Source organism: Myotis yumanensis, unplaced genomic scaffold (genome assembly GCF_028538775.1).
Source record: "Myotis yumanensis isolate MYYU_CA2020_CCGP unplaced genomic scaffold, mMyoYum1.0.hap1 SCAF_3, whole genome shotgun sequence".
Classification (NCBI taxonomy): domain Eukaryota; kingdom Metazoa; phylum Chordata; class Mammalia; order Chiroptera; family Vespertilionidae; genus Myotis; species Myotis yumanensis.
This window is the reverse complement of record NW_027223754.1, coordinates 6,933,093-6,959,514: the sequence shown is the minus strand read 5'-3', so window position 1 is coordinate 6,959,514 and position 26,422 is coordinate 6,933,093. Positions and strand designations below refer to the sequence as shown.

The 26,422-nt window shown below is 46.1% G+C and overlaps 1 protein-coding gene across 11 annotated transcripts in view; it reads right to left on the bottom strand.

Annotated features, from left to right (window-relative positions):
- TENM3 (teneurin transmembrane protein 3) overlaps window positions 1-26,422 on the bottom strand; it is a 670,243-nt gene that overhangs the window by 80,184 nt on the left and 563,637 nt on the right. For 10 of the 11 annotated variants that reach the window (XM_070408131.1, XM_070408130.1, XM_070408129.1 and 7 more), the window contains 6 exons: window positions 24,855-25,069; window positions 18,670-18,877; window positions 17,966-18,067; window positions 17,591-17,785; window positions 16,289-16,489; window positions 10,394-10,579 (listed from right to left, as the gene is read on the bottom strand). In XM_070408131.1, coding sequence (XP_070264232.1) covers window positions 10,394-10,579; window positions 16,289-16,489; window positions 17,591-17,785; window positions 17,966-18,067; window positions 18,670-18,877; window positions 24,855-25,069 — 1,107 coding nt within the window. The remainder of the gene's footprint in view (window positions 1-10,393; window positions 10,580-16,288; window positions 16,490-17,590; window positions 17,786-17,965; window positions 18,068-18,669; window positions 18,878-24,854; window positions 25,070-26,422) is intronic. The other variant, XM_070408134.1, reaches the window with a different exon arrangement.

Sequence of the window (26,422 nt, the reverse complement as noted above, 5' to 3'; positions counted from 1 at the left end):
ATAAACCAATAAATGGCTCCTTTCTAAGGTGAGTCAGAGAGAGAATTTTCCTGTATTCGTGGCGAGAGTGCTCAGATGTTGGGCAGCTGTATGGGGGCACTAAGCCCTCCTGAGCCCTTTTCATGAGCTCAGACTGGCTCTACAGTCGTCTGTCCACTTGCTGTGTTTTCCACGGTTGATGTCTGTACATGGTATTTGGTTCACTCATTTCAGCTGACGAAAGAACTGGAGGTGAATTTAAATGTTAGAAGGTGCTATGTCGAGTTTTCAATAAGTACTTTACACTTTTCTTAAATCCTTCACAGTAGAAATGGACTTTCCTGGAACGCTTTTTTGTTGTTGTTATAATTGTTATTCTTATTTTGGCAAACTATGTGTCCTGTCATCAGTCATAATTCAAACTTCCCTGAATAAAGAAGTGACATCTCATTATTAAGACATCATCGACATCGTTATTAATGCGTCCACTTCTATGACAATTCAATCTTTCTGTGACAGAAACACGATATTACTTTCTCTTTATCACAGGGAGAATGTAAACGTCACCGATTCCTCTACGCACTCCCACACTAAACAACCGGGAAGTACTTGGGGAGGCGACAGTGCCTAGTGCTTCAGAGTACAGGCTCGGGAATGGTTCACGTGGGTTGGGTTCTGGTTCCGTTACCTCCTAGCGGAGCCTGGGTTCCCTCACTGGAGTTTTCAGTAACTCCCACCTGCCAAGGTTGCCGGGAGCATTCAGGAAGATAATGTCAGCAGAGGAATTCTGCTGTGTGCCTCAGCACATAGTAAACACTCAATAAATATCAGGTACCGTTAATTCATCGTGTCAACAAAGGAAGTTTAAAAAGTTGCAGACTCATGAAGTAGCTGGTGTCTTTTAGGAGACTCTGAAGCCAGGAAGGAAGCCGGCTTTAAGCAAAGGCGTGTGGCACTGCCAGTGATGGCCTCCCTGAGCCATGAGGTGTGCTCTGCCCCAATCAGGCCGGGGGTACCCTCTCTGCTGTGCCTCCTCAAGGTACCCTCCCTTTCATGGGAACCCTGATTACATGAACGAGCTAGCGCCCACACTGGGGACACCTCCCCTTTTGTGGGGGAAGTTTTCTCATCCCCTCTCTCACAGAATCCCCTGCTGGTGCTTAGGCACTATTCCCAATCAGAGCGAGATTCAGCTTGGGCGGGGAATAAAGAACCGTGGCGAGGTGGAGGGATGGGGGAGTGTGGATCGGTAGTTATTTAAAAAGGCCCAGTATATGGGGAATATAGGCAATGACACTGTCATAACGAGGCACGGGGCCAGGTGGAAATATCAGGGGAACGCTGTGTGAAGTATGTGACTGTCTGACCACTAGGAAACTAATGCAAAAGAATACTGAATGTAAACGGTAACTGAAAAATTAAAAACTAAACTTTAACTGAAGAAAGGAACACGTCACGACTTGTTCTTACATCATTTGTGTCCCCTCCTTAGTAATCCTCTTCGGGCAGGGCACGCTAATACTTGCTAAGGACGTGTACATATCCGGGTCAATATTCATTCAATCTGCCCCCAGACTTAGAAATACAAGTCACTTTCACAGTAACTGCTTTCGAACTCAGGCATCAACACAGCACACTTTACATGCGTAGTTCGGTCCCTACATTGCCATCCTGCTGAAAATGTTCATTCTGGAACGGACTGAGCAGAAGCGATGGGATACAAATGGCTAACTTTTGTAGCGGAAGGGTGTGTGTGTGTGTGTGTGTGTGTGTGTGTGTGTGTGAGAGAGAGAGAGAGAGAGAGAGAGAGATCATTCCTAAATCCAGGAGGAAACCCGCACTCCACTCAGAGACCTTTCTTGGTAATGCCAGTACGTGCAGCCAGGACTGCCCATCCAGGCTGTTACCAGGCACCCACACGCACCACAGTTCAGGGAGAACGCACCGGGCAGGAAGGAGTTAGGGGCCATGCAGCAGCCCCCGAGATAGAGGGCAGGAAGGAGCTAGGGGCTGTGCAGTAGCCCCCCGAGATAGAGGGCAGGAAGGAGTTAGGGGCTGTGCAGTAGCCCCCCGAGATAGAGGGCAGGAAGGAGTTAGGGGCTGTGCAGCAGCCCCTGACATGACATAGTTTCCTCTTTGCTTTGATGGCAGCGGTCCCCTTGCGCACGCCGATGCATTGGGATGGATCACTCCCAGGCCCAGTCACCACTACAGGGACTCTGTCGGAAAAGCCAGGAGTTGGGATTGTCTGTAGAAAGCACTACTTTACACTTCCTTGTTCACGTGGGGACTAATTAATGAATACCTAATGCCATCAGTGCACAATTAGATCACTTATGTTTAACCACATGCTTTCCATGCATACATCTATAAATATTAATTCTGGAAAGAATGATCACCATTCGGCACCATAACAATTAAACAGCTGTAACCTGTCTCCCGAGTTAAGTGATGGAGCTGCAGGCGAGCTCTGCAAGCAGATGGTCTTACCCACCCAGGCTTCATGTTAAAGACTTGAAAAAAACAAGAAAAGAGGTGTTGACAAATCAGAAGAAGTAGGCATAGTTTTTATGCAAATCGGCCCATTTGCAATGTAGATTACCCTGAAAACTAATTTGGTGGATAGGAAAAAAACAACACTAGGCTCCATTGTTAAAGGAAGACACTGTATTACATTGGGATATGGTAGATTCCCCACCAACATAATTATTTCCTAATTTCATTCAACCAACAGGGCTTAATGGAAAAGCAGCTGGCAAAGGACTCGTGTTTATGGACCTCCTCTGACTGCTCCTTAATTTATCCAAGCCACATGTCTGTTAAACCCCAGAAATAGTAGCCAGATTCCAGACAGCTGTTCCCCAGCTCACAGAGGCGCTCAGAGGAGAGGGAGGGTCAATGACCCCCTCGTGAGGAGGGGCAACAAAGAGACTGGCTCTTCTCATTCTCAATCGGAGCAGAGAGGATGTTAAATGTGAACAGGCAGAGGAGCCGTAGCTTTTGCATGGACTAACACCATAACCAAATTGTATTTCCAAAACAGGCGGGGGGAGGGGGGGGATTGTTTTAAGATGAAAAGAGGCAATTTTCAACTTCATGTTCAAGAAGAAAACAGAGATCTACTCTACCATTGAGAGGATACTAATGTGCCTGTGGGAAGGAATCATCATAGTCCTTGAAACTGTGGGCACATTTCCTCTCCCCTGACATGGAACCCCATGCAGAGTCCTGCCTTTTCCTTTACCCTGCGAGGGGAACAGGGATTTCTGCATGTGATGAACACGGCTTAACATGCACACGAACACTGCACTAGGTCTCAGCTGCCTGGCCCGAGTTTTGGGAAGAATGTGACCTATTCACAGGCTGGCACTAGCACACCGGTCTCTCCCTGGTTAACACTGTCAAGAGCTGACAGCATACTGGCACCCGGTTCACTCCCAAACACCTGGCGCCCAAACTTCTCAATCAAGGCTTCTTCCGATGAGCGTGGGGGGATGGAGAGGAGTGATTTTCATCGTTAGCTCTGGTTAGGCTGTGTGTCCAGTCAATTGAGCTTGAACACCTCCTACATTCTGGATTTTAGTAGAACTTAAGATCGTAGATGGTTTTTAAAAGATGCAAATCAATGAGGTGTTCCACAGCGAAAAAGATACTGGATAGTATAACAGTAAAGGTACACAACGGCGGACTTTTAATAAGACAATATAATACAGATTTGACATGTAATGTAACTGCCTTTTATTGAAATATCATGCCTCTCCATAAGTTTTTTTTTTTTTTTTAAATTTAAACGGAATGCAGCTGAGAAAGGAGGGTTAAGGAAGCAGAAGGGAAAGCCCAGGCACAGGTATATCCACATTTTAGGAATCTGTCATGGCAGATAACATTTTAATTCCCATGGACAGTTACAAACACCTCCTTGGGATAATACAGTGCATGAACTGCTTCCCTAAGACACGGGCACCTACGTAGCACATTCTCTGAGAAGCTGAGACTCGCTAGAAAATGACTAAGTTCCTGGGTTTAGCAGAAAACTGCGAAACTCAAGACTAGAAAGACAGGACGCAGGTTTATGCAGCCTAAAGAAATGAGGAATTTTACAGTAACACCCAAGTGATCACAAAACAAGCCAATAGCCAGCACTGCCTTCTATCCTTCTCCCATCTGAGAAAAATGACAGGGGCGCGCACCTCCATGTTGTTCGGAACACAGCTGCCTCGGAAGCCAGTGGGCCTTGCAGTCAGCTGAGGAGAAATCAACTTAATGTATAGCAATGACTGGGGCCACGTTATGCCACGGAGGAGACTGGAGAGAAACCTGTCCGCTCACAGCCATCACCGCATAGAACTCATTCTCATGGGACAGCACAGTGGATGTCTCCTAAAGACTCCAAATTCTCCTCCTCCCCGGTGACCTGGCAATCAACTCAATGGAAAGATACCTGTTACACCCAGATGTACTCACCCACGAAACAGCTGCCTGCACTCAGATCTGAGTTTAGAAGTCCTGAAGAAATGCCCCTTTTCTAAAGCACAGAACACATCGAACATTTCCCAAAGCAATACAACTGCCACTGAAATTTACCTTAGCAACACGCAGGAGCTTTGGGCTGCTGCCAGGGCAGGAAGCCTTTTCACAGTGTAACTAAGCCACCTGAAGTACTCGTTGGGTCCACGACATTCCTTAGCTGCCTGTGATGTCCTCGAGTGGCACATCAGGAGTTCAGGCTGCCTTTGCCGGCATCCGTACTTCATGTTCCCATAACTCGGGATGCACTCGGATGCGTGACGGGCGTGGCCTCCCGCCCGAGGGGCTCACCTCTGTGGTACTATTATAGGCTTGTGCCCCCCAATTACAGGAATTCCGATGAATCCCTCAAAAACATTCACCGCACGGAGGAAATGATAAGCATGTAAGTCCCATAATCAAGCCTGTTTCTGGCAGGAGAAAACGGCTTCCCTCAGGAATTTTACTCCCTGTGTGATGACAGGGAGGGTTTTCTGTAGGTTAACTTGTTTCTGCACATGTCTGACGTGCTCTCTCCTCCACCAGCCACCTACTTTGTGAGCGGCTCCACAGGCCACGGGCAGAGCCTCACGGAACCCCTGCCCCTTCCACCCACTCGGCCGGTCAGCGGTGGCAGGAACGTCCCTCGTGGCCAGGTCAGCACAGAAGGCCGTGACTTCCCACCTCACACCCACCTCCAGTTACCTCGGAACTAAATGCACCCCAGCTCCGTCTCCTCAGTGCATCCTCCAAGTGCCCGTCACCCCAGAGCCCCTCAGCCCAAGGGAAGTGTGAGGGAAAGAAACTCGAGTGGGAAGGGACAAGGCCTTCACTGATGTGCAGGGTCTCCATTAACACAGGACCACATCACCCCCGGTCCCCCGGCGAGACCTGAGCAGGGGCTGGTGCCGCGAGGAGCCTGGAGCCAAGCTTCGCCAGGTTCAGTGAACACCCCCAAGCCTGCAGGAACCAGGCAGGGGGCGCTAGAGACCCCTTTCCGATGGACTGAGTCACACTGCCAGAGGGGAGGCCCCATGTCCCCCAGGAGGCCCCTGGCAGGTGTAAACGCCACCCTATGTCCACTTGGTAAGGGGAACCGTAGAGCTCGAATGAAAATGCAAAAAAGACAGATTTAGAATGCCCCTGTTCTATATTGTTATGAATACGATCGCCAATTTAGGAATATCGCAAAAGTTACAAAAAATATTGATTTTGTAATCCAAGTGAAACTTTTATCAGAGTGTCTCCTTCCCCCAAAAACTCCCAAATTGTCACTCACTTTTTAAATTTAACAATTAAAAGACGACCCTTTCACCATTTTCCTGAGAAAAAGAACAACAGACCAGAGTGCTCCCCTGGTATAGTTTTGATCGTTCTCTTACCCCCTATTGCTCAGTAGGAAACTCCCCAACTGTGTGTATTTCATTTTCAACCGCTAATGGCAGCATCGCAAAGCCCAGAGCAACCGGTATTGAATGGAGGTGTGCTGAGTGCTGCCCGTCTAAGTTTCCTCTGAACACACAAAGCGTGTCTTTGTGATCATTAATGATCTTGTTTCCCAGTGTACTAAAGAATTAGAATAAAAACAAATAGCTAGTCTTTTGTAGCTTAAAGGAATTAGGATTTCCCCTAGGCCAAATTTCCATTTGAATTGCCTGAAAGTACATGGAAATCAATGTAGCTCAATAAGCAACTCTGTGTTTGAGGCATTCGCAGGAGGAAATACCACAACAGAACAGACTGCACCTTGCTCATGACCAGGATTTTAAACAGCAGCACCTCTCCAACCCCGACCGGAACACACAGGGTGGGCAGAAGTGGGCCGACAGTGGTGAGTACACAAAAGTTTCTTCTTGTATCACTTATTAATTATTGTATTATTTTATATACAAACAATGGTAATCCTACTTTTGTCCACCCCTGTATGATTTATGAGAAGAAAATATGAACATCCTAATAAAAGTATCAGGAACCTTGCCCAGCTGGCTCAGTGGCTGAGCATTGATCTATAAACCGGGTGGTCACACTTTGATTCCTGGCCAGGGCACATGCCCGGGTTGTGGCTCCCCCATAGGGGCTGTGCAGGAGGCAGCTGATCAATGATTCTCTCTCATCAATGATGTTTTTCTCTTTCCCTCTTCCTTCCTCTCTGAAACCAATAAAAATATATATAAAAAATAAAACATCAGGACCCAATCCTTTCCAATAGATGGTGTGTTCAGGGAATACTCTAAATTCATAACCTGTTTTAGCACCAAAATCCCTACGGTTTCATGAAAAGCGTAAACAGCTACGAAGACAGGAAGATGACTGATGACGAATATCCTTTGCTTTCTATTGGGAACGTTGGTGTGCACCTAACTGTTTAATTTCTCCTTCATCTCTCTTTCAATTAAGCTCCCTGGTTGTATTCAATGAGCTGGCACATCATATGGAATGAGAAAAAAAGCCTGGCTGGTTTATAAGTATTCTCTCACAAAGTGGCAGCTCCTTCCAGCCAGATGCCTATGTGTTGAAATAGAGGAAACGCACAGCGCAGTGACCGTCCGGAATGAGGACACACTCGGGTCCCTGGGCTATCAATTCAGAGCCCTTCGAAGGCCACCTGGCACTGGCCCCTCAGGGTCACAGTGGACAGGTACCCAGGCATGTCTAGGGCAGCGGTCGCCAACCTTTGGGACCTCACAGACCACCAGTTGGCGACCGCTGGTCCAGGGGGCCACCAGTGGGACCTTTGCCTGCCCAAGTCTGGAGCAATACTTCTAATCGTATTAAAGAGCAACAGCAATGCTTTAAAGGTTCTCTATATCTTCAAAAGGGTCCGCTTCTAGGATTTATGCTGAAATAACGTAGGCCCTTTATTTCCACGTGGTTACTTACAGGGACTACAAAAGCAGCAAAATAAAATGAAACAGTAGAAATGGAATTGTTAAGGACCGCAGCAAGACATGTTACCTCATCACAATGATCCCGCTTGTCGCCAGACATGGAACAGTTGTTCCAGAACAGCGCAACGTGAGAAACGAGCCATGTGACATTGCCACGGTCAGGGAGAACAACAGTAGGGCTTAGTAACTGCGGGGTGGCAAGTTAAACCTGCCTGTTAACTTTACAGTTCGCTTCCTGGTTTTCTCCGCTAGATACGCACGCGTTTGTTGCTTTCCTGGGATACATACAGTCAATAGGCAGCTTTTCTCCAGCTGGAATCGATTCACTGCTGCCCGGGTAGGGAGGGGGTGGGGTCATAACATACAAACATGATCAGAGCCCTTTCCCGCCCTCCGCTGGTGGTGGGCATTCTGGGACTTGACATGGGTCTGTGTGGTCACAGGGGTATTGCCCGGTCCCCTGTTCGTCCACAGGAAGATACACAAACTGTGGTTGTCAACTTTTCTCCACCTAATGTTGTTCACACGAACAACAGGCGGTCATTGCCCTACGCGGCCTCTCCGAGAGCAGAGGAGGGGGACGCTGCATGAAATCGAGGGATGAGCACCCATGGGTGCTGTGAATCTCGTGTCCCCAGGGCTGGGCAGTGAGCTCATCTGTGACAATGAGACCCCAAGGATGCCTCTCAGGTGGGAGGGAACCTTTGAGTGTGCAGGCTGGCCCTGGCTGCCATCTGGGGCCCTGGCTGCCATCTGGGGCCCTGGCTGCCATCTGGGGGGCTGGCTGTTCCCTCCCCTATGAGGCTCATTTGTCCAACTGAAGCCCCCAAAGCCTGCTTTCCTGCGGAGCCTCTGAAATGTCGGTGGTTTGCTTGTGGCCGACAAGGCTGCCTATTTGAGCAGCTCCATCAAAACCTTGCACCCTGAGTCTCCAAGGGGCTTCCCTGGGCAGAACCATGGCCCGCACTGACGCATGTCACTGCTGGAGAGAGTCACGCTGCGGGGGACCCCTCCGGGGGGACACCTGTGGGTGGGTTTCCCTGACGCCCCTGCTGGCTCCTGTTCCTCTGGTAACTACTACCTGTGAGCAGGGCTACCCCAGCCTGTGAGCCTGGCCAGTGGGCACCCCATGGGGGCTGGTACTGGACTCCTTGAAACAAGTGTCAGGGATGTCAGCAGGATTAGAGAGAACCCCATGACATTTACAAAGATACAACCGTGACAGTTTATAGGACATATGTGGTTTCAATGTTCCCATGAAAACTTCCTGGCTAACCAATTCCTGTAAGCAAAAAGAGCAAAGTACGTACTCCTTATGGATACTTTAGAAGAAGAAACCTTTTAAGATAACAAGACTCCCTCGAAAGCTTTATCAAGTTCTACCCTACAGACACAAAATGGTGTGGAGAAACGCCCTACCTCAAGTGTTATAAATTGTTGCAGGCCTGTGACATTTATAATTAACTAGAGGCCCGGTGCACAAAAATTCGTGCACTCGGGGGGTCCCTCAGCCTGGCCTGCGCCCTCTCGAAGTTCAGGAGCCCTCGAGGGATGTCTACCTGTTGGCTTAGGTCCGCTCCCCGAGGAGCTGGCCTAAGCCGTTAGTCAGACATCCTTAGCGCTGCCACAGAGGCAAGAGAGGCTCCCACCACCACCGCTGTGGTGGCCAGCCATGAGCTGGCTTCTCGCTGAGCAGCGCTCCCCTTGTGGAAGCGCACTGACCACCAGGGGGCAGCTCCTGCGTTGAGCGTCTGCCCCCTGGTGGTCAGTGTACATCACAGCAACTGGTTGTTCTGCCTTTAGGGTCAATTTGCATATCACCCTTTTATTATATTGGATATTGCACACTTTCACTGAGCTGAGGTAGACATCGATTACACTGGACCCTTGAATGATGCATGGCAAAGGGGCACTGACCCCCACCCAGCCAAAAACCCACATATAACTCTTGACTCCCTGAAAACTTAAAGCTGTCCCTCAGCCTCCATGGAGGCTTGGTTCCGGGACCCTCCGCACATGCCAATCTCTGTAGATGCTCTGCCCCCTTCGAAATGGGGGAGGTGGATGAATGCATTTGGCCCTCTGCACTGCAGACTCCCAACCATGGGTCAAACATGATGTAGGGATTTATTAAAAAAAATCCACAGGTCAGTCACCCACACAGTTCAAACCCGTGTTGTTCAAGGGCCACTTGTACTTATTTTCGTTGTATTTTTTTTAAAATTAAATGTTTCCATTTTAGTGACTCAAATGGTAAAAAAAAAAAAAAGGCACCGAATACCCTGAAAAAGTGGTACTAGGTATACTAACCAGTGCAAAGATGTGGGACTCTGCAAATCTACAGAAGCCCAAAAGGGAACATAGACTTTTTCTTAAAATAAAAGTATTTTTTTGTTATGCACATGCAATATGGAACACGAAAAGGTAATAGTCAATGAAAGCTTATATATAGGTAAGAAATGAAATCACCTTTACATGGGTCAATTTTTGTGGCCATCACAAAAAACAACGGATAAAAATTTCTTATACTTCGCACTCATATCAGTTGTTCTAGAAAGAACTAAACTGCCATTGTAAAATGAGAATGTTACTGAAAAACAATTCCTGTTTAATAAAGATGAGTAAAAATTAATTAGAAGAAATCAGCTTTTTTTTTGCAATTAAAAAAATTAAAAAATGTTAATTAAGTGCATTGGTGTGATGTTGGTTAATAAAATTCTGAAGGTTTCACATGCACATCCCCACAATATCATCTGGATATTGCATTGTGTGCTCACCCCCCTAAGCCGAATCTCCTTCTATCACCATATAATGACCCCCTTTACCTTTGACTACCCCCAACCCCCTTCCTTCTGGTAACCATCACACTGTTGTCTGGACCACGAGTGTGTGTGTGTGTGCTTGTCTTGTTTACTGCTTTTCCGAGTAGAAACCCAGCCAACACTAGCTCTTCCCAGGGCGCAGGGGCGCGCAGTGGGAGGTGCGGGGGGCGGGGCGGGGGGTGCAGGGGCGCAGCCTACCGATGGTGCAGTGCTCCCCGTTCCAGCCCTGGCTGCACTCGCACTTGCCGTCCTTGCAGGTCCCGTGCTCCGCACAGCGAGGGTGGCAGGCTCTCTGATTGCACGCGGGGCCCGTCCAGCCTTCTTCGCAGCGACACGTGCCCCCCATGCAGACCCCGTGCGAGCCGCAGTCCACGGAGCATATTTCTGTAGGGAAAGGGGAGCGGGGCAGGAGAGAAGAGTAGCAGGGAGTGAGACGGGGATGAAGAAGCCGTGTGAAGGTGAAGATCACCATCCCTGAACAAAAGTCACAGGGTTTATGGACTAAGTAAATGTCAGCGTCAACTACTAAGCATATAAATGGTAGAAGTTCAGTTTTTGTCCATCACTTAATTTTATATGCTGCTGTAATCGTGCATCAAATACACATGACCGTTTTAGAAACCATTTCCTATATTATACATACATGTATATACACATATGCACATGGGCTACTAACGAAACAGAACACATGATTCGTAACCAAAGAAAATACACACATATGTAACCGAGAGTACCTTTGGGCAGCCCAGAGCACATGCACACGTGTGTTACTTCATCACATGAACAGTAAGTCAGTGAAGTATGTTAGGGTCTAAGCAGGCGGCTAACAGCGGTTGGGTTTCACCCCTTCAGCAAGAATTGAAAAGGTGTTATTTCTAATCCTAGAGTTCAAAATTTTAAAATATTCAGAAACATTAATTAAAAAGGATCTATTAGAGTATGCACATTAGCTTGCTTCTGAGGCACAGGCATGGCTGAGCGAGAGAAACTGCGATTCTTCCCGTTCAGTAATGCGTATTGTTGAAAGATACAAGCTGCCTCACAGAACCACAGCGGAAAACCAGGTTAATCACATAACTACTGACTGTGCCGGTTCAGAAACAAGGCTTCCAATGACTGGAACCGCTGAACGGAGCACAAGAGACCAAAGGACTTAAAAACTGTAATTGGCCCTGGCCGGTGCTGCTCAGTGGTTAGTGTGCCAGCCCGAGCACTGAAGCGTCTCGGGTTCGTTTTCGATAAAGGGCGTGTACCTGGGTGGCAGGGTCACTCCCCGCACCTGTGTGGGGCATGCGCAGGCGGCAACCAATCCATGTGCCTCTCGCATTGATGTTTCTCTCTCTCTCTCCCTGCCCCCCTCCCTTCCACTCTCTCTGAAAAGCAATGGAAAGGCTATCCTCAGGTGAGGATTAACAAAAACATTTGACCGCCCGCTCCCCCAACAAATAAAACACCCAGACAAAATGAAAACAACAACTATAATCATAGGTTCGGTCTTTAAAAAGAATTCAGGTACAGAATTACTTTTCTTTTTCTTAAAAAGCTTTCTTTTATAGGATCCAACTGAGGGAGAGACAGAGACAACGTGGCAGGGCGTTTTATTTTCTACTGTCCACAGAGAAAGTTAAATAAAGTTAACTGTCACTCTTTTCTAAGATTGAAAAAATGATCCTTTAGTTTTGACTTTCTTGCAATAAAAATGCTGATCGCCAAAACCCTGACATCATTTTGAACACAGAGAAAATGCACTACCGCACTCTTTTTCAACTAAAAGTTGGTGACTGGGTACACAGTCACAGGGCCCCGTGCTCCCCATTCACTGCCCAAATGACGTTTCTCAGATACGCCCTTCTCTGTCTCAAAGTGCTGCAGAATCTCAACACCCTGCACGGGCGCGGGAGGCGGAACACCTCTTACAAACAACAGCCAGGACTACGAACTGGAAGAGACGAACTGTGTTTTCTTCGTGTTGCGTTTTCTCTCTCGTTGGAATTAAATTTTTGATTAAGAGATCTAAGGTGGTTTGATTAACTTCAGAGGAACAGAACGTCAACCAAGCGCCAGAAGACAGGGGTTTCTTTCCGAGGTCCTGTTTTCCTTCCATCGAATCAATGTTTCATTAGGGCCAAGGTGTTTATCAGCGTTTAGCACACTAGCTCTGAGCAAGGTGCGTCGATCTTTGTAATGAACTTATTAATTAGAGTTAATTTAATTGAAGTGGAATTGAAGGGCTAATTAATGGGCAAACTGCTGATGAAGATAGAGGCAAGTTCTATTGCTTTCAAACCCATAAACTTTCTGAGGGAAAGAATTCCTTTCTTCTCTTCTAGCAGCTTAACCAGATGTTTCTTTGGGGGTAAACTCTTGTTGAATTTAGGTGCCTGAAGGTCATTTCTGCAGCAGCAGAAGGGGCAGCTGGGAAAGTGTTTTGCCTTAGGATTCAGTTAGATGTTCAGAATTATTCTGCTAGTTAGCTTTGTCACAAAGGTAAATTAACAGCGTTTTTGTAAGATTTCAGTGGGAACTATGCAACATGTAGCTGCATTTGAGGCACATGGTTCCAGATATTTTCCCAGGATGTGTATATGCATAGTTGAGACCCTTACTTATAATTCTAAGTGAGTTTTCTGCTTTTTCTTTTTTTTTGCCACTAATAGAAAAGGTTATTCAATGCTCACTTTCCTCCAAAAAAGACTATTCTCATTATTCAGCTCTATGTATTGAGAGCGTTTAATACATGTTAAGTTTCTGCTTTGCACTGAAGACACAGAGATGAATAGGATGAAGTCATTTTGTATAGCGAAAAAATTAGATTTTCCAATAGCAACGTAATTACATCAGCACAACAATTAGTCTAAATATGTAAAATAATGATATGCGCTTGTGGCAGCCAATTTATATTTTGATGAACACTTAGATCTCTTTTTGCTACTCATAGCAATATCATTTTATGAAGAAGACTGAATTACCTTTTGAGTTATTTACTACAAATTACAAACAGCCCTTTATCAAATAATTCAGGTAATGTTAAATAACTTTATATGAAACAAAAAAAGGGCTATTATGTTATTCTTCTCCTCCTTGTATGATTGTGGGAAACAAATTAGAAGGATGACATTTCAAACAAGTATTATTTAAATCTAGGATTATCATGCCTGTTTTGCTGATTGAGGCATAAAGGACCCAAACTAATAGTTTTACTGTACAAGTGCTTTCATCTATAAACTTTAAGTGGATATCTTTGTGGGATGCATTTTTTTTTTGTTGTTTAAAAGCTGGAAATGTAAATAAAAACAGAAATAACTAAATGCCTATTTTGATTGTTGTAATTATAAAATATATTTTGAAGAACAGAGGGCAGAACAAGTTAGAGTGTTATTTAAAATAACCCCATGCAGCCTGGCTGGTGTGGCTCAGTGGTTGCGTGTCCACCTATGAACCAGGAGGTCGTGGTTAGATTCCGTGGGTTGTGGGCTTGATCCCAGTGTGGGTGTGCAGAAGGCAGCCAATCAATGATTCTCATCACTGATGTTTCTATCTCTCTCTCCCTTCCTCTCTGAAATCAATAAAAATATTTTTTAAAAATAAAATAAAATAGAATAATGCCACGCACGTGTCTGATAGTGCTGGCTGGCGATGATTTTGGAAAACTTTAGGGAGACCGCCCCAGCCCTCTCCAATCCAGCCCCCAGGCCCAATTGTTGCTCTTCTTCCCCCTGGATGTTACTTGCTCTGTGAGTCACGCACTTTCCAGCCCAGGTTCCTCTCTTCTTCCAATTTCTCCTCCACCTCCACCTCCACCTTTCCTTTCCCTCCTCTTCAATCTTCTTCTTTCTTTCTATTATTGACTTTTGCTCAGAGTTTGAGCAGCCAAGCAGAATCTATCACCTCCTGTTTCTCACGTATCCCCCCATCGCTGCTGTGACATCCTGCTGACCCCTGAGCCTCAGCCCTTCCCAACTTTCTCGCCTCATTAGAGACATTCACGCGAACACCCATCTCCTTGCTTCAGACTCTCAGCTCTTCTCACCAGTATCTACACTCGGCGTTCTTGGAGAGTCCTGTCTCTTCCCTTTACTAGTACAAAGTCCCTCAGATTCACCCTTTTCGTTTCTGCTAACTCCAAGCGGATCCATGCTCTCGTCACCTTGTCCTGTGGGGAGCTCGCTGCCGTGTCTTTGGTCAGCAGCCTCCCTGTTCAGACACTGACATACATACAGTCTCTCCACCAAGGTCCTAAGATACTGTTCTCATCACATCAGTGGGTGCACATCTTCACTGCGAGTACACTCCCCGTGACCTAAACCATCATTTCCAAACTGCATCCCCATAACTGGGCCCAGCCCAACTTCCCCCTCCGAACACCCTGCCCTCACTGTCCCCCGGCTGTCGACACGCTCAGGTTTGGATCTTTGCGAATGTAGCGGTGCTGGCAGTGACATGTAGAATTCATTACGGGCTCAGCGCTGTACCTAAGTCCTTCACAGGCAGAATTCAAGGAACCCCCACAGCATCCTGCGAAGACTGTCTCATGATGAAGTCCATTTTACAGGCGCGTAAACGGACACTTACAGTCACTGCCTGAGGTTACAGAGCCAAGCAGGAGGGCCTGGATCTGAACCCCGGCCCTGATTTCAGAGGCCAGGCTCTTAGGTACTTTGTAATACTTTTCCTGAGTCAAAAAATACGCCTCCCCACCCCTACACTCACGACAACCTTTAAAGGGAGGAAGACCATTAGGAAAAGTCTCTCTGAGAACTCTCAGTGGGCATCAAGGCACCATTCCTCTGGGTGTTGACTGAATTTCGCACATCTTTCCACGTGAAACTCAATGAACTCGAATGTACTCGTTTCTATGTGTTTCATGTGTGTTCCTCTTAGTTCCCCAATTTACACGGTCATTTTCTGGACCAGAACAGCCTCCTTTCAAACGGTGGGACCCATGAGCGGCCATGAAATTAAGTCATGGGTTGCAATCAGAGTTTAAAAAGCAGAATACGCTTGTAAAAAAGGATCAGTGTGTGTACGCTGTTGGAAAGCTTTTCCTTCAGTGATGTGAGCATATGCACGGATATGTACACAAGGTCACAGTAAACAGGTAGCTAAGACTGTAGGTCACTCAGGTCGAACACCTGAAAGTCCCCCCGCTAGAGGGCCGGACTGATTTATTACCCATTTGTCCCTGTCGGCCCGGCACAGTGCCAGGCACACAGTGGGCGCTCACCAAGAACCTGACCAATTGGATGAAATGACTGCCTGCCATTTCTGTTATTACCATATTACAGGCAGACCTCATTGTATTGCGCTTCACAGATGTTGCATTTTTTACACATTGAAGTCAGGATCTTCCGCCACCAAAGATTATAACCTGTTTTATTGCAATGTTCGCATTATGGCAGTGTTCTGGAACTAAACCCGCAATATCTCCGAGATATGCCTGTGTTATAATTAAATACTCAGTGTTGAACCATTCTATACGTCATAATACCTACAGGTGTATACCCTTTACTGTGACCATGTTTAGCCTTAGGTTCTCAAATAATTTTTAAGGGCGGATTCTTCACTACGAGATCATGTGCTTAGATCCCCACGCTGTACACAGGCCTTGAGAGTGCTTTCCAGAAGTGAAAGATTATTCTTTATGATGTTGCTACAGAAGAAATTTTAATGACAAACTACGAAGCCTGTTTCTTTCCTTTTTATAAGACAACAAATTTCATTACGTTTAATATTTATTTCTATCAACAATCACTTTAATAAAAATCTATATTAAATTTAATAAGCGTGTTTCAAAAATTACCATATCTCAGCCCAGCCAGTATTGCTCAGTGGTTGAGCGTCGACCTATGAACCAGGAGGTCATGGTTTGATTCCTGGTCAGGGCACATGCCCGGGTTGCTGGCTTAATCCCCAGTAGGGGGTGTGCAGAAGGCAGCTGATCAACCATTCTTTCTCACCATTGATGTCTCTCTCTCTCTCATTCTCTCCCTTTCTCTCGGAAGTCGATAAAAGTATATTTTAAAAAACTACAGTATCTTAAGGTTTGGCTAAGCCTTCGTAAGCCCACCATTGTGCTGCATTTAGGGACCTCACCATTTGAGCAGTCTGGGCCGGTCCAGTTAGGGTCACAGGTGCAGGAGCCGCTTTCCTGAAGGTACGTCCCGTGCCCGGAGCACTGGTCCGGACACATGGTCTTCAGGATCTCACAGTTGCTTCCACCCCAGCCCGGGTTGCAGTGGCACTCGCCATGGATGCACACACCGTGGTTCGAACAGCCAGGGTCGAGACAGTCAGCTGGTGTCAAGAGCAGAGGACAATTTGGTGACCAATCTAGAAGGCATCAGACATAGGGCGTGCAACATAAAGAATGAAATCCCAACCTAATTTATATGAACATTTTGGACCCTCTAACATACACCTGCCATTTTCCAGAACTCATTGCTGACAATGCAAAGCGTCATCCCATAAAGCATGGAGAGGCATGCCCCTCAGGGAAGCGAGCCTTGCGAGGATCTGTAATTTTCATGAATCACTCACACCTGCTCTGGGACTGCGGACCACTGCTCTCTGTCCTGCCCCATCAGGGAGTCACACGCATTGGCTTCTTGGTAACAACACTGGGCTGGCTGACCTGACCCACGACCATCGAGTGCTGGCTGCTGTGTGGCCCCTCGGACCGTTTGAGAAACAAATGAGTGGCACACTCTCTATCTCTCTTCATCCACTTTAATGTGCTTTAGATGACGACTTTTAATTTAGCAATTGGATTCAACAGAACTTTACACTTGTAGGTCAATGGCCTGAAAATTTAATTCCGGGACTTAATTGTATTACTCTGTGTATGTGGGTCTATAAAATCAATTTGACTGAAGACCAGAAATGGTGTTTTTCTGCTTTTTGAAAAAACACTTCAACTGCACTTCACAGTGGCGTATCGGACTGTCGCCAACGCACACGGTGTGGGACTAACCCACGACGCTGTACTTTCGTTCACTCGTTATTCGGTCCAACAGTCATTTTGTTCACTAGTTATGTCTTTCCAGAGACGCCAAATGCCCCATGTAAACGCTGGCATCAATGTGAAAATCTGTAAAAAAAACCACTCATACAACAGGCTACCCTTGGTTCCTCAACACAAATGTTTGCTTGCTTTCTCAGCGTTACAAGAAAAAGAGTTATTCACACGATTGAGAAAGAGCAAAGAGGCCCTCTGGTATTTGTTCTTTCTATCAGCTCACATGCTGAAAAAAACAGCACATCCCCAGGTATGGAAATCGAACTGACTTTCATGAGGAGGCAAAAGAAAGGATGTGCCGGCCACCGTGAAGGCCACGCGTTTAATCGGTTTCTTTTCACGAGGGTGACATGGACGCCTGCACGCACGGATGTGTTTACCTTCCTCGCAGTTCTCGCCTTTGTACCCCGAGTTGCAGGCACAGGAGCCCATGATGCAGATGCCGCGGCCCCCGCACTGTGGGTCGATGCACTGCGTGGTGGGCACGTCGCACTCGGTGCCCTTCCAGCCGCTGAAGCACAGGCAGCGGCCCTTGGAGTACTGCCCGTTGCCGCTGCACAGCACGGGGCAGGCTGCTGGGGAAGAGGACACGACATGTCAATGGTGCCCGGGCTGGCGGGCCTGGAGTGAGAGGCAGTAGCACCAGGACAGGGGTGCCAGGTCCCCCCTCCCCCCGGCTCGGTGGCTTCCTGGATCAGCCCTGTTGCCATGGTTTAGGGACACAGGCTTAAGAAAAAACAACGGGACTCGCATACCTCTCGAACAATCCGGACCCAGAAATCCCGGGAAACAATGGCAAGTGCCAGACACACACTCTCCGTTTCCATGGCAATTTCGGGGGCATTCCACCACGGACTCTGAGGGAGAGAGAAAGGAGGCGTGCTTGTTGGGTCGCCTGCCCCTGGCCCAAGGTGAGCTGCACGTAACCAAAACAGGCTGCGTGAGCCAGAGTTTTTATTTACTGACTCTACAAAAACATACACTTTTATTGATTTCAGAGAGGAAGGGAGGGGGGCGAGAGAGAAGCATCAATGAGGAGAGAGAATCATTGATCGGCTGCCTCCTGCACGACCCCCATGGGGGATCAATCTGAGCATGTGCCCCGACTGGGAATCAAATGGTGACCTCCTGGTTTATAGGTCGGCGCTCAACCACTAGGCCACACCGGCCGGGCAGATCCTCGAGTTTTTAAACAGCGAGGCAAGGGCTGCCACTCACTGGCAGAGTTCTCAGGGGTTAACCTGATGCCCAGGCCTCCTCCAGATGCATCCAAACAATCCCTCCTCCTGGTGCCAAATGGTCTGTCACATACTCAGAAAGGAACAGTTCAAACATGTTTTTCACATCTAACCGCCGGCTTCCGCAGCCCAGGAACCACTCCGTGTCGGCAAGGCCAACCGCGTTTCTACCCAGCGCGGGGCTTAGGCTGCGGCCTGGGAAGGGTGCCCGAGGCCCTTACCTATGACGATGGTGTTAAAGGACACCTGCTCCGCGTTCTTCCCGTCATTGTAGAAAGCCAGGTGCCAGATGCCAGAATCCAGGTACTGGATGAAGCCGGCCTCGTGAAGACTCACGGACCGCGCCCGCCGCCCGGCTCGCTCCGATTCCAGAAGGTTCCGCTCTCTCGCGATCAACCTGCTGCCATCCAGGAGCTCAACAAAGTCATACTGAGGACGGGACAAGCAGAACGGTTCTGTGGTCAGAAACACTACGATTGTGGCTGCTTCTCTCCTTTGCTCTAATACGTACGGCCTTAGAACAAATGTTTTGGGGGGCAGGTGCTCCGTGCAGAGCTCCACAGAGATGGGAAAACTACCTACTATGTGCACGTGTTGCCTTTACACTGCACACTTTAAAAAAATATGTTTTTATGATTTCAGAGAGAGAGGAAGGAAGAGGGATAGAGGGATAGAAGCATCCACGAGAGAGAAGCAGTGATCGGCTGCCTCCTGCACACCCCCCACTGGGGATCGAGCCAAAACCCTGGCATGTGCCCCGACTGGAAATCGAACCAAAGGACCTCTTGCTTCCTGGGTTGACACTCAACCGCCGGGTCACACCGGCTGATGCATATTTTTCCTGATGGGGCCCCATGGCTCCCACATCTATGTGATTCATCTGGCTGATACACACGTTGATGCTGTGGGCAGTTTGGGGCTAGGAACACAAATCTACCACATGCCACACCCAATGGCCTCATTTCCCTTAGACCACGTGACAACCTCAAGGTGTCCTGGCTCACACTCACGGAGTGACAAGCACTCTGGAACACTTCCTCTGTAACCCCCTCCCACCCCACCCATCCCGGCAGCCTTCCTGGGAAGGCATGAATGTTACACCCCACAGAGGAAGGAGAGGGAGACTTCAGGAGCGTGGGCAGGGTACATGTTGGGCACAAAGTGGTTGAGCTGGGCCATGAACTCAAGGGCACTTTCTCAGCGCTTTGACTTGTCCTCCCCCACACGCCACCCATCTCAGTGACCCGACACAACCACCCAAGCATCACGGACACACGCATGGGCGCTGACGGTGGTTATGGCTATGGTTCGATCAAAAACATGTAACAATATGCCTTTACATCTTAATAAAAAATTAAAAAAATTTGCCCTGGCTGGTGTTTCTCAGTGGTTAGAGTGCACGGAAGGGTCACGGATTTGATTCCTGGTCAAGGGCATGTACCTGGGTTGCAGGTTCGATTCCCTGCCCTGGTTGGGGGGCATGTGGGAGGTAACCAATAGATGTCTCTCACATTGATGTTTCTCTTTCTCTCTCTCTCTCTCCCTTCTACTGTCTCTAAAAAACAATGAAAAAAATATCCTCTGGTGAGGATTAACAAAATAAAAAGTAAAACAAAAATATACAATGAAGGGCTTCTGAAGGGACGGCCATAACAGAAGCAGGCCCACTATGCTATGATTATGTCACTCAGCATTACACTTAACTTCTGTGTTAGCAAGATTCATCATGGACACTGGGTAGCTGGGGTTTAACTGGAGAATTTAAAGATAATGAGAAGTAGGGGGTGTGAGTGGTAGCAGGGGGGTAACATTGTGTAACCCGAGATAATGCCGTGACTTTGGAAGGCCTCACAAGGACTTTCCAACATGGTTTTAATAAACTTGCTAGATAAGTGTCTTAAAAGCAGAGGGATTTTCTTAAAAGAAGAGGGATTGAGTTTCTAGAACCTCCTACCTACTTTCATTTTATTCCGGAGGCACGTGCTTCTGTGTAAGTACACTCCAGGACTATCTATACCAATCATTAAGGCTACAGTACTGTGCCTGTGAGCTATTAAAATTCCACTTTCAGATCTACTCCTTAAATGGAATTTCATCAGTGTTCTATTTTGAAAAAATGGTTATTACATGAATCCCTTAATGCAATCAAACAGGAATAAAATCAGTTGCTGGGATTCTGAGAGTCACAGTTAAACACTGTGCGGATCACAGACCCTCCTGTCACTACTGAACAGAATTTAGAATATCTAATTCAGTTTCTGACTCAGTAAAGATTTTACTTTAATACAAAAGCATCTTTCTGTGTCGTAAGACTGTACAGTTTAACTGTGAGAAATATAAAAAAGCTATAACTTAATTAACATTAAAAAATTTTTTGTGCGCATTTATATCTTAACAAAGATTAACATAATGACTAGTGTGGCTATTTGACCTGCAAAAAATTCACCAGAATTGTATTCCAAAATTATCAGAGGAAAATTTGGCACTTTCCAAAGGTGCTTCTAGCTCAAGTAAGCCATTCATTCCTCCTCAGGTTGAAATATCTGATCAGCCTGGCACAGGCAGAAACAGCTATCTCGTCCAGGCCCCATTTCATAGAAACATCTTGTCCACTGACAGTAAGCACAAGTAGATGAAAAACCGAAAGGGAGAAAATTCTGGGTTTTAACTCAAACCCTTACTCATAATGATCACCTCTATCACAGAAAATACCACTGTGGGCATCACACTATGAACAGCAGGGTGAGGCTGGAGTGCCAGGTGTGAGGGTGGTGGTGGTGGGAGTAGCTCACAGGTGTTGAGTATCTGCTCAGTTCCAGGCCCTTCTGTTGGCACAGTTCACGCATTTCAGGGGGTTATTCAACTACCCAAATTCCCTACTCAGTGCTAAAACCATCTCTAAAGAAAGTAAATACATTGTATGGAATAGAAATATTTAATAACCTTTGTTCTGAGGCCGCAAAGCAATCACTTATGGGACACCTTGAGAGACTGAGGGTTGTGTGTGTGCCTGTTCAAGACATGGAGACAAGGATTTTTGTGCAGGTGAGTCTTAAGATGTTATGCTACTTTTAGGACAAGATTCAGTTCCACCACTTCAGGGAGCGATTATGAAGATGGCGCTTATACCTGATAAAGGTATGTTGGTGGCTCACTGTTTGAACAGGCTGTCCACAGGCTTAACTCAATCCAGTTATTATAATGCAGAGAACTCAGAATCTCTGAGTTCATAAGTCCAGAATCTCTGACTACTTGACTGGGTTCTCAAATCAGCCGCGTGTGGTGGCGGCCTAGTCTCGCTGTAGCTCTCTGGACTAGAGAAGAGGAAGCGATTTTACGATCATCTGACCTGCTCCTTTCATTTCACAGGGAGATCCCAAGGTGCAGAGACGGTAAGTGATTTGTTCCAGGCCACAAGGTCAAAAGGTGGGTGGAGGTGTGTGCTTGGAACCCAGGTCTCCAGCACCCATTCTACACTAGCCTTCATGCAAACGCACCTAAACGAGACAGGGCACTACCAATTGAAGGGCATTAGATTGCTTCCTTGGGCACCGACCACCAGGAGCAGGAACTGGACTTCAGGGAGAAGGAAGCCCATGGATTCCTTGGCAGCAATCAAACGGACAGTTTCCTAAAGGGCCACAAAGACTTTCAATACTCAAGCAACTCTCCTGGATGGCCACTTTTCATTACTTCAGGCTGATTTATTTCATGTTCCCCAGAAACAGAGAAATGTTCAATTTGGGCTGCTTTATAGCATATTTCATGATTAAACACCAAAGTCAGAAGTAGATGTTGGCTCTGCTGATCTCAAATAAACCAGAGAAAGGAACTCTAATAACTGTGGGGCTTAAGAAAACGTGTAACCTACTTAAATCCATGCATGTGCTAGGAGAGAAAGTAGACATTTGCATATTGTGTTTAAATACCAGAAGAATGATGAGAAAACCTGAAACTGCACCTTTTACTTCTCTAGTCTTACAGGTACATGTCACTTGCAAAGAGTCCACCCTAAATCTTTGAATAAACCTTTGAAAGGCATGACATGTAGAAAATCATTTTTAGAAATTATTTTTGGAATTTATAGGTTACATGCTCACTGTTGTGTCCTTGATGAACTTATAGGTATGTGTTTTGAGTTATAAAATAACTTGGTCATGTATGTGGTTCCAATGATTAAAATGTTATTTTTTTCTATCTCACTGAAATCTATAATAAAAGCAAATATGCTAATTAGACTGTCCAGCCGAACAGCTGAACAATGGTCTAGACAACCTTCTAAATGAAGCCGGGACTATGAGGGCCGAGGCAGCCACCGAGGCTGCGAGGGCCGAGCTCCTTGTACGAATTTCATGCATCGGGCCTCTAGTATCGCTATACATTCAATCTATCTGTTACAAGTGAAGTTTCAGAGGCCCCTTCCATTTGAGAAAACCTGGTTATTACATCCTCGTTAGTGTTGCCTATAAGGGGAGTCAAATGCAGTTTAAAATTTAAAATTGAATACTAATATACAATAGGAAGTCTTTTATGTCTAAGGATCAAAGACATTTACTTTAATCATCTAGATTTGGAAAAATGTTAAATCAGAAAAATGAATACACCAAAGCATGATATTCAAAAATTTTACAACTATGTATTTATGTATGTATAGGACATCTTCCCTGAGCCATAATGACATCAGAGAAAGTATGTTCAAATATTGTTGGTCACCTTTTAAAAAATATGTAATTTTTAATAGTGTGTGATCAACTTCTCTTTATAATTTCCTATTTTTAAATTTCTGTTATAGAAAAAGCCTTTCTCACAAAGTTACATAATATAAAGAGTATATGAAAATCTTCTAGTCTTCATTTCATAAATCCAATTAAACGCAGCATGAAATTCCATGGGTGAAAAACTGATTATCAAGCATAACTTTAAGTTCATCCAACTGTCAATTTTCATTAACCATCTATTACATTTTGGGAATTCCTGTATTTACTAACAGAACAGTTGATCTTGGGAAGAGTCTGAGCTCCTAGTTATGGTAATTTAAATAATTTCTCTTAGACATAGTGGGACCTCCTTTAAACCGCAGTTTCCCACTTACAGACCATTGATGCTGTTGTAATGACCGGGTTATTATTTAACAGCCATGGAGGGAAAGGAAGACCAGACAGACACTTGCCCAGTAAGGTCTGAGTGACGTGGGAAAGTGCTTGTCTGTCAATCACCCCTGGGAACAGGTAATTGGCCAGGATGGGCGTGGCCAATGCAAGCTCTGGAACCCTGAATATGAAAACTCCCGAATTTCCCTCTCTTCTTCCTCTTGGGACTCCTGTGGCAGGGGAGCTCTCCCTTGTGCCCACGTGGCACACGGCCATGGGGGGGCTCCACACCCAGACTAATGGGCTTTACTCTGGCCCGGGTGCTGAACCGCACCAGCTGCAACATGGAACGGAACCTCTGGTCCTTGGCCTGTGTCTGGCTCTGCTGGAACCCCAGTTGCACCCTTTCCAGGCCTGACTTAAGGGACAGGGACTTTGGACACGAGAAATGCAACTCCACTCCAATACTGTCAATCTTCCACATCCCACCCTTCTGTGGGGGCTCGTTTCAATGGCACCCCTAGACCCTCCACCTTGCTCCCCCAAACAACAGGGGAGTTCCATTCTCTGGACCCAATATTAGATTATGATAAAGCCTGTGGAATTACTGAAAGTGCCCATCTGTGACCATTATTGTGAAGGGATCTTCATGCAAGCAAACAGACTTCAAGGTTCTTTGAGTATATGATATATGAATGTTTGAATGGTTTTGAGCATCACACTCAAACATGTGATCATCGTTGGTCACCTATGAAGCTCCTTTGCCTCTTTATTTCATTGTTCATCATGTGTCCATGAGAAATCATGGCTTGAGTTGATGAAATTCCTATCATGGTATTTATGTTTATGTCCCAATAATTTCTTTACTAAGAGCAAATCTGGCATAAAGTAAAAAAAAAAAAAGTAATATATTTTCAATAGAATCAATACATGTTTGAAATAAAAATGTAGTGCATCTATTACATGAAAGGAATAAGATCACCCCAAATGACCATAGAATCTTTGTAAAACACTTGAAAAATCCCTGATGTTTTACTAGGTGCTGAGCTGATGTTCAATATTCATTAAGTTGCTCACAAATTTTGGTACTTTTTAATCAATCAATAATGGTTAACGCAAGCCAGGGAGAAAATGGTGTTCTTCCTACTAATTCAAAAACCTCAAGACACGTGTACCCTACATCCGAAATTCTTCTCACTGTAAAGGATCAATACAAAAGTGGTCAAACAGTGAAAACAACCCAAGTGAAGAAACAGAATAACTTTAAAAATGCACACGGGCAGTTTCATTTTATTGACAACGAAGCCTACTTTTACCTGAGTATGGGAAGGTGGCAAGCCTTTTCGGCCGTACACTCCAATCAATGCATCCTTCTGAAGAGAGATATTGAATTTCAGAAACTGTGGCTGATCGATAAAGAGCTGTGATCTCCAGAAGACACCGGGAGGCACCTCTTGAATTGCTCTTCGGCCGATATCAAGTTCTCCGGAATCTATGGTGTTATTTTCTTGTGTGAATCCGCCCAATTTTCCTGAATGGAAGAGATCCAGCGAAGGACAAAAAATTAAAGCGGCAACAGAACACAAACAGCCTGCCTTCCAAAAAGTTCTCTGCGCGCGACGCTCCGACAGTTCAACGTCCTCGCATAATGAAATAAATACTCTCATATAGCGTTCACTTTAAAAGCTTTTTGGTTAGATGCTGTGAGTTCAACCAACACAGACTTGAAGGTACTTAAGACAAAATCCTCTGACTTCCCCCAAGGTATGCCTATTACGGAAACTGTTTCCACACCTACAGTGTTTCTTGATCACTTCAAACATAATTATCTTGCAAATGATATGTCTTGCTATTTCTTGGGAGAGATTAAGCCTGGTAGTGATCAGTCATTCTAAACATACTGAAGTGTAAATTAAGGCGGAATGGATTATGGAGATTTTCAAATCAATCCTTAAGCAAACAACAGAACCAATCAATGGCACTGATTCAAGTAGTTCCCTCTCAACTATTTATTAGATTGAGTGAGAAATCAGATGCTGGAAGGGAAACAGACAAAGCGGGGGTGGGGGTGGGAGGGGGGGAGGGGGGGAAGACCATGGGGAGGGGAAGGGAAGAAGGCGTAGGTTTGAATTCTTACAAAGTTTCTGACGTAAGCTGCTACAACTTTCCCTCTTTCTTTTGACCCTCACCTCAAATTCACATTCAGCCTTAGCAGGTGCACTTGATTATCCCTCCCAGTGACCTTCAACCTGTAGGATCAAAGACTCTGCTGTCGGAATCTCCCCTCCTCTGCAAGTCGGGTTTTCGGAGACAGATCGGAGTCCTCTTTTACATAGGGTGTCCCCCTCCCCTCCTCGCTGAGGTTCTTTCTCTGTTATTCTCAGGGGATTGCTGATAGAGGCGGTTTTGTGATTTTCCTTAAACGGAAATAAAACCTCACCGTCTCTCATTCAGAAAGGGGCTGTGAAGGAACAGAATGAAACTGGGCAGGTGATCCTCTGTTGGTTCAGTCCTTTTACTTTTTATTTTTTAAAATGTTTTTATTGATTTTTAGAGAGAGGAAGGGAGAGGGATAGAGAGATGGAAACATTGATGAGAGAGAGGAACATTATTGATTGGCTGCTTCCTGCATGCCCCCCACTGGGAATGGAGCCCGCAACCCGGGCATGTGCCCTGACTGGGAATCAAACTGGTGGGTGACCTTTTGGTTCCTGGGTCGATGCTCAACCACTGAGCTGCACCAGCCGGGCAATTCAGTCCTTTAAAGTCACAAAATTGACTTACTATTAAGTTCATCTTTTAAAAACATTAATCTGATGGTTATTTCAGATATTACATCATATTAGACAATACCTGTTACATAAGGGCCTCCAGAGAAATGGTT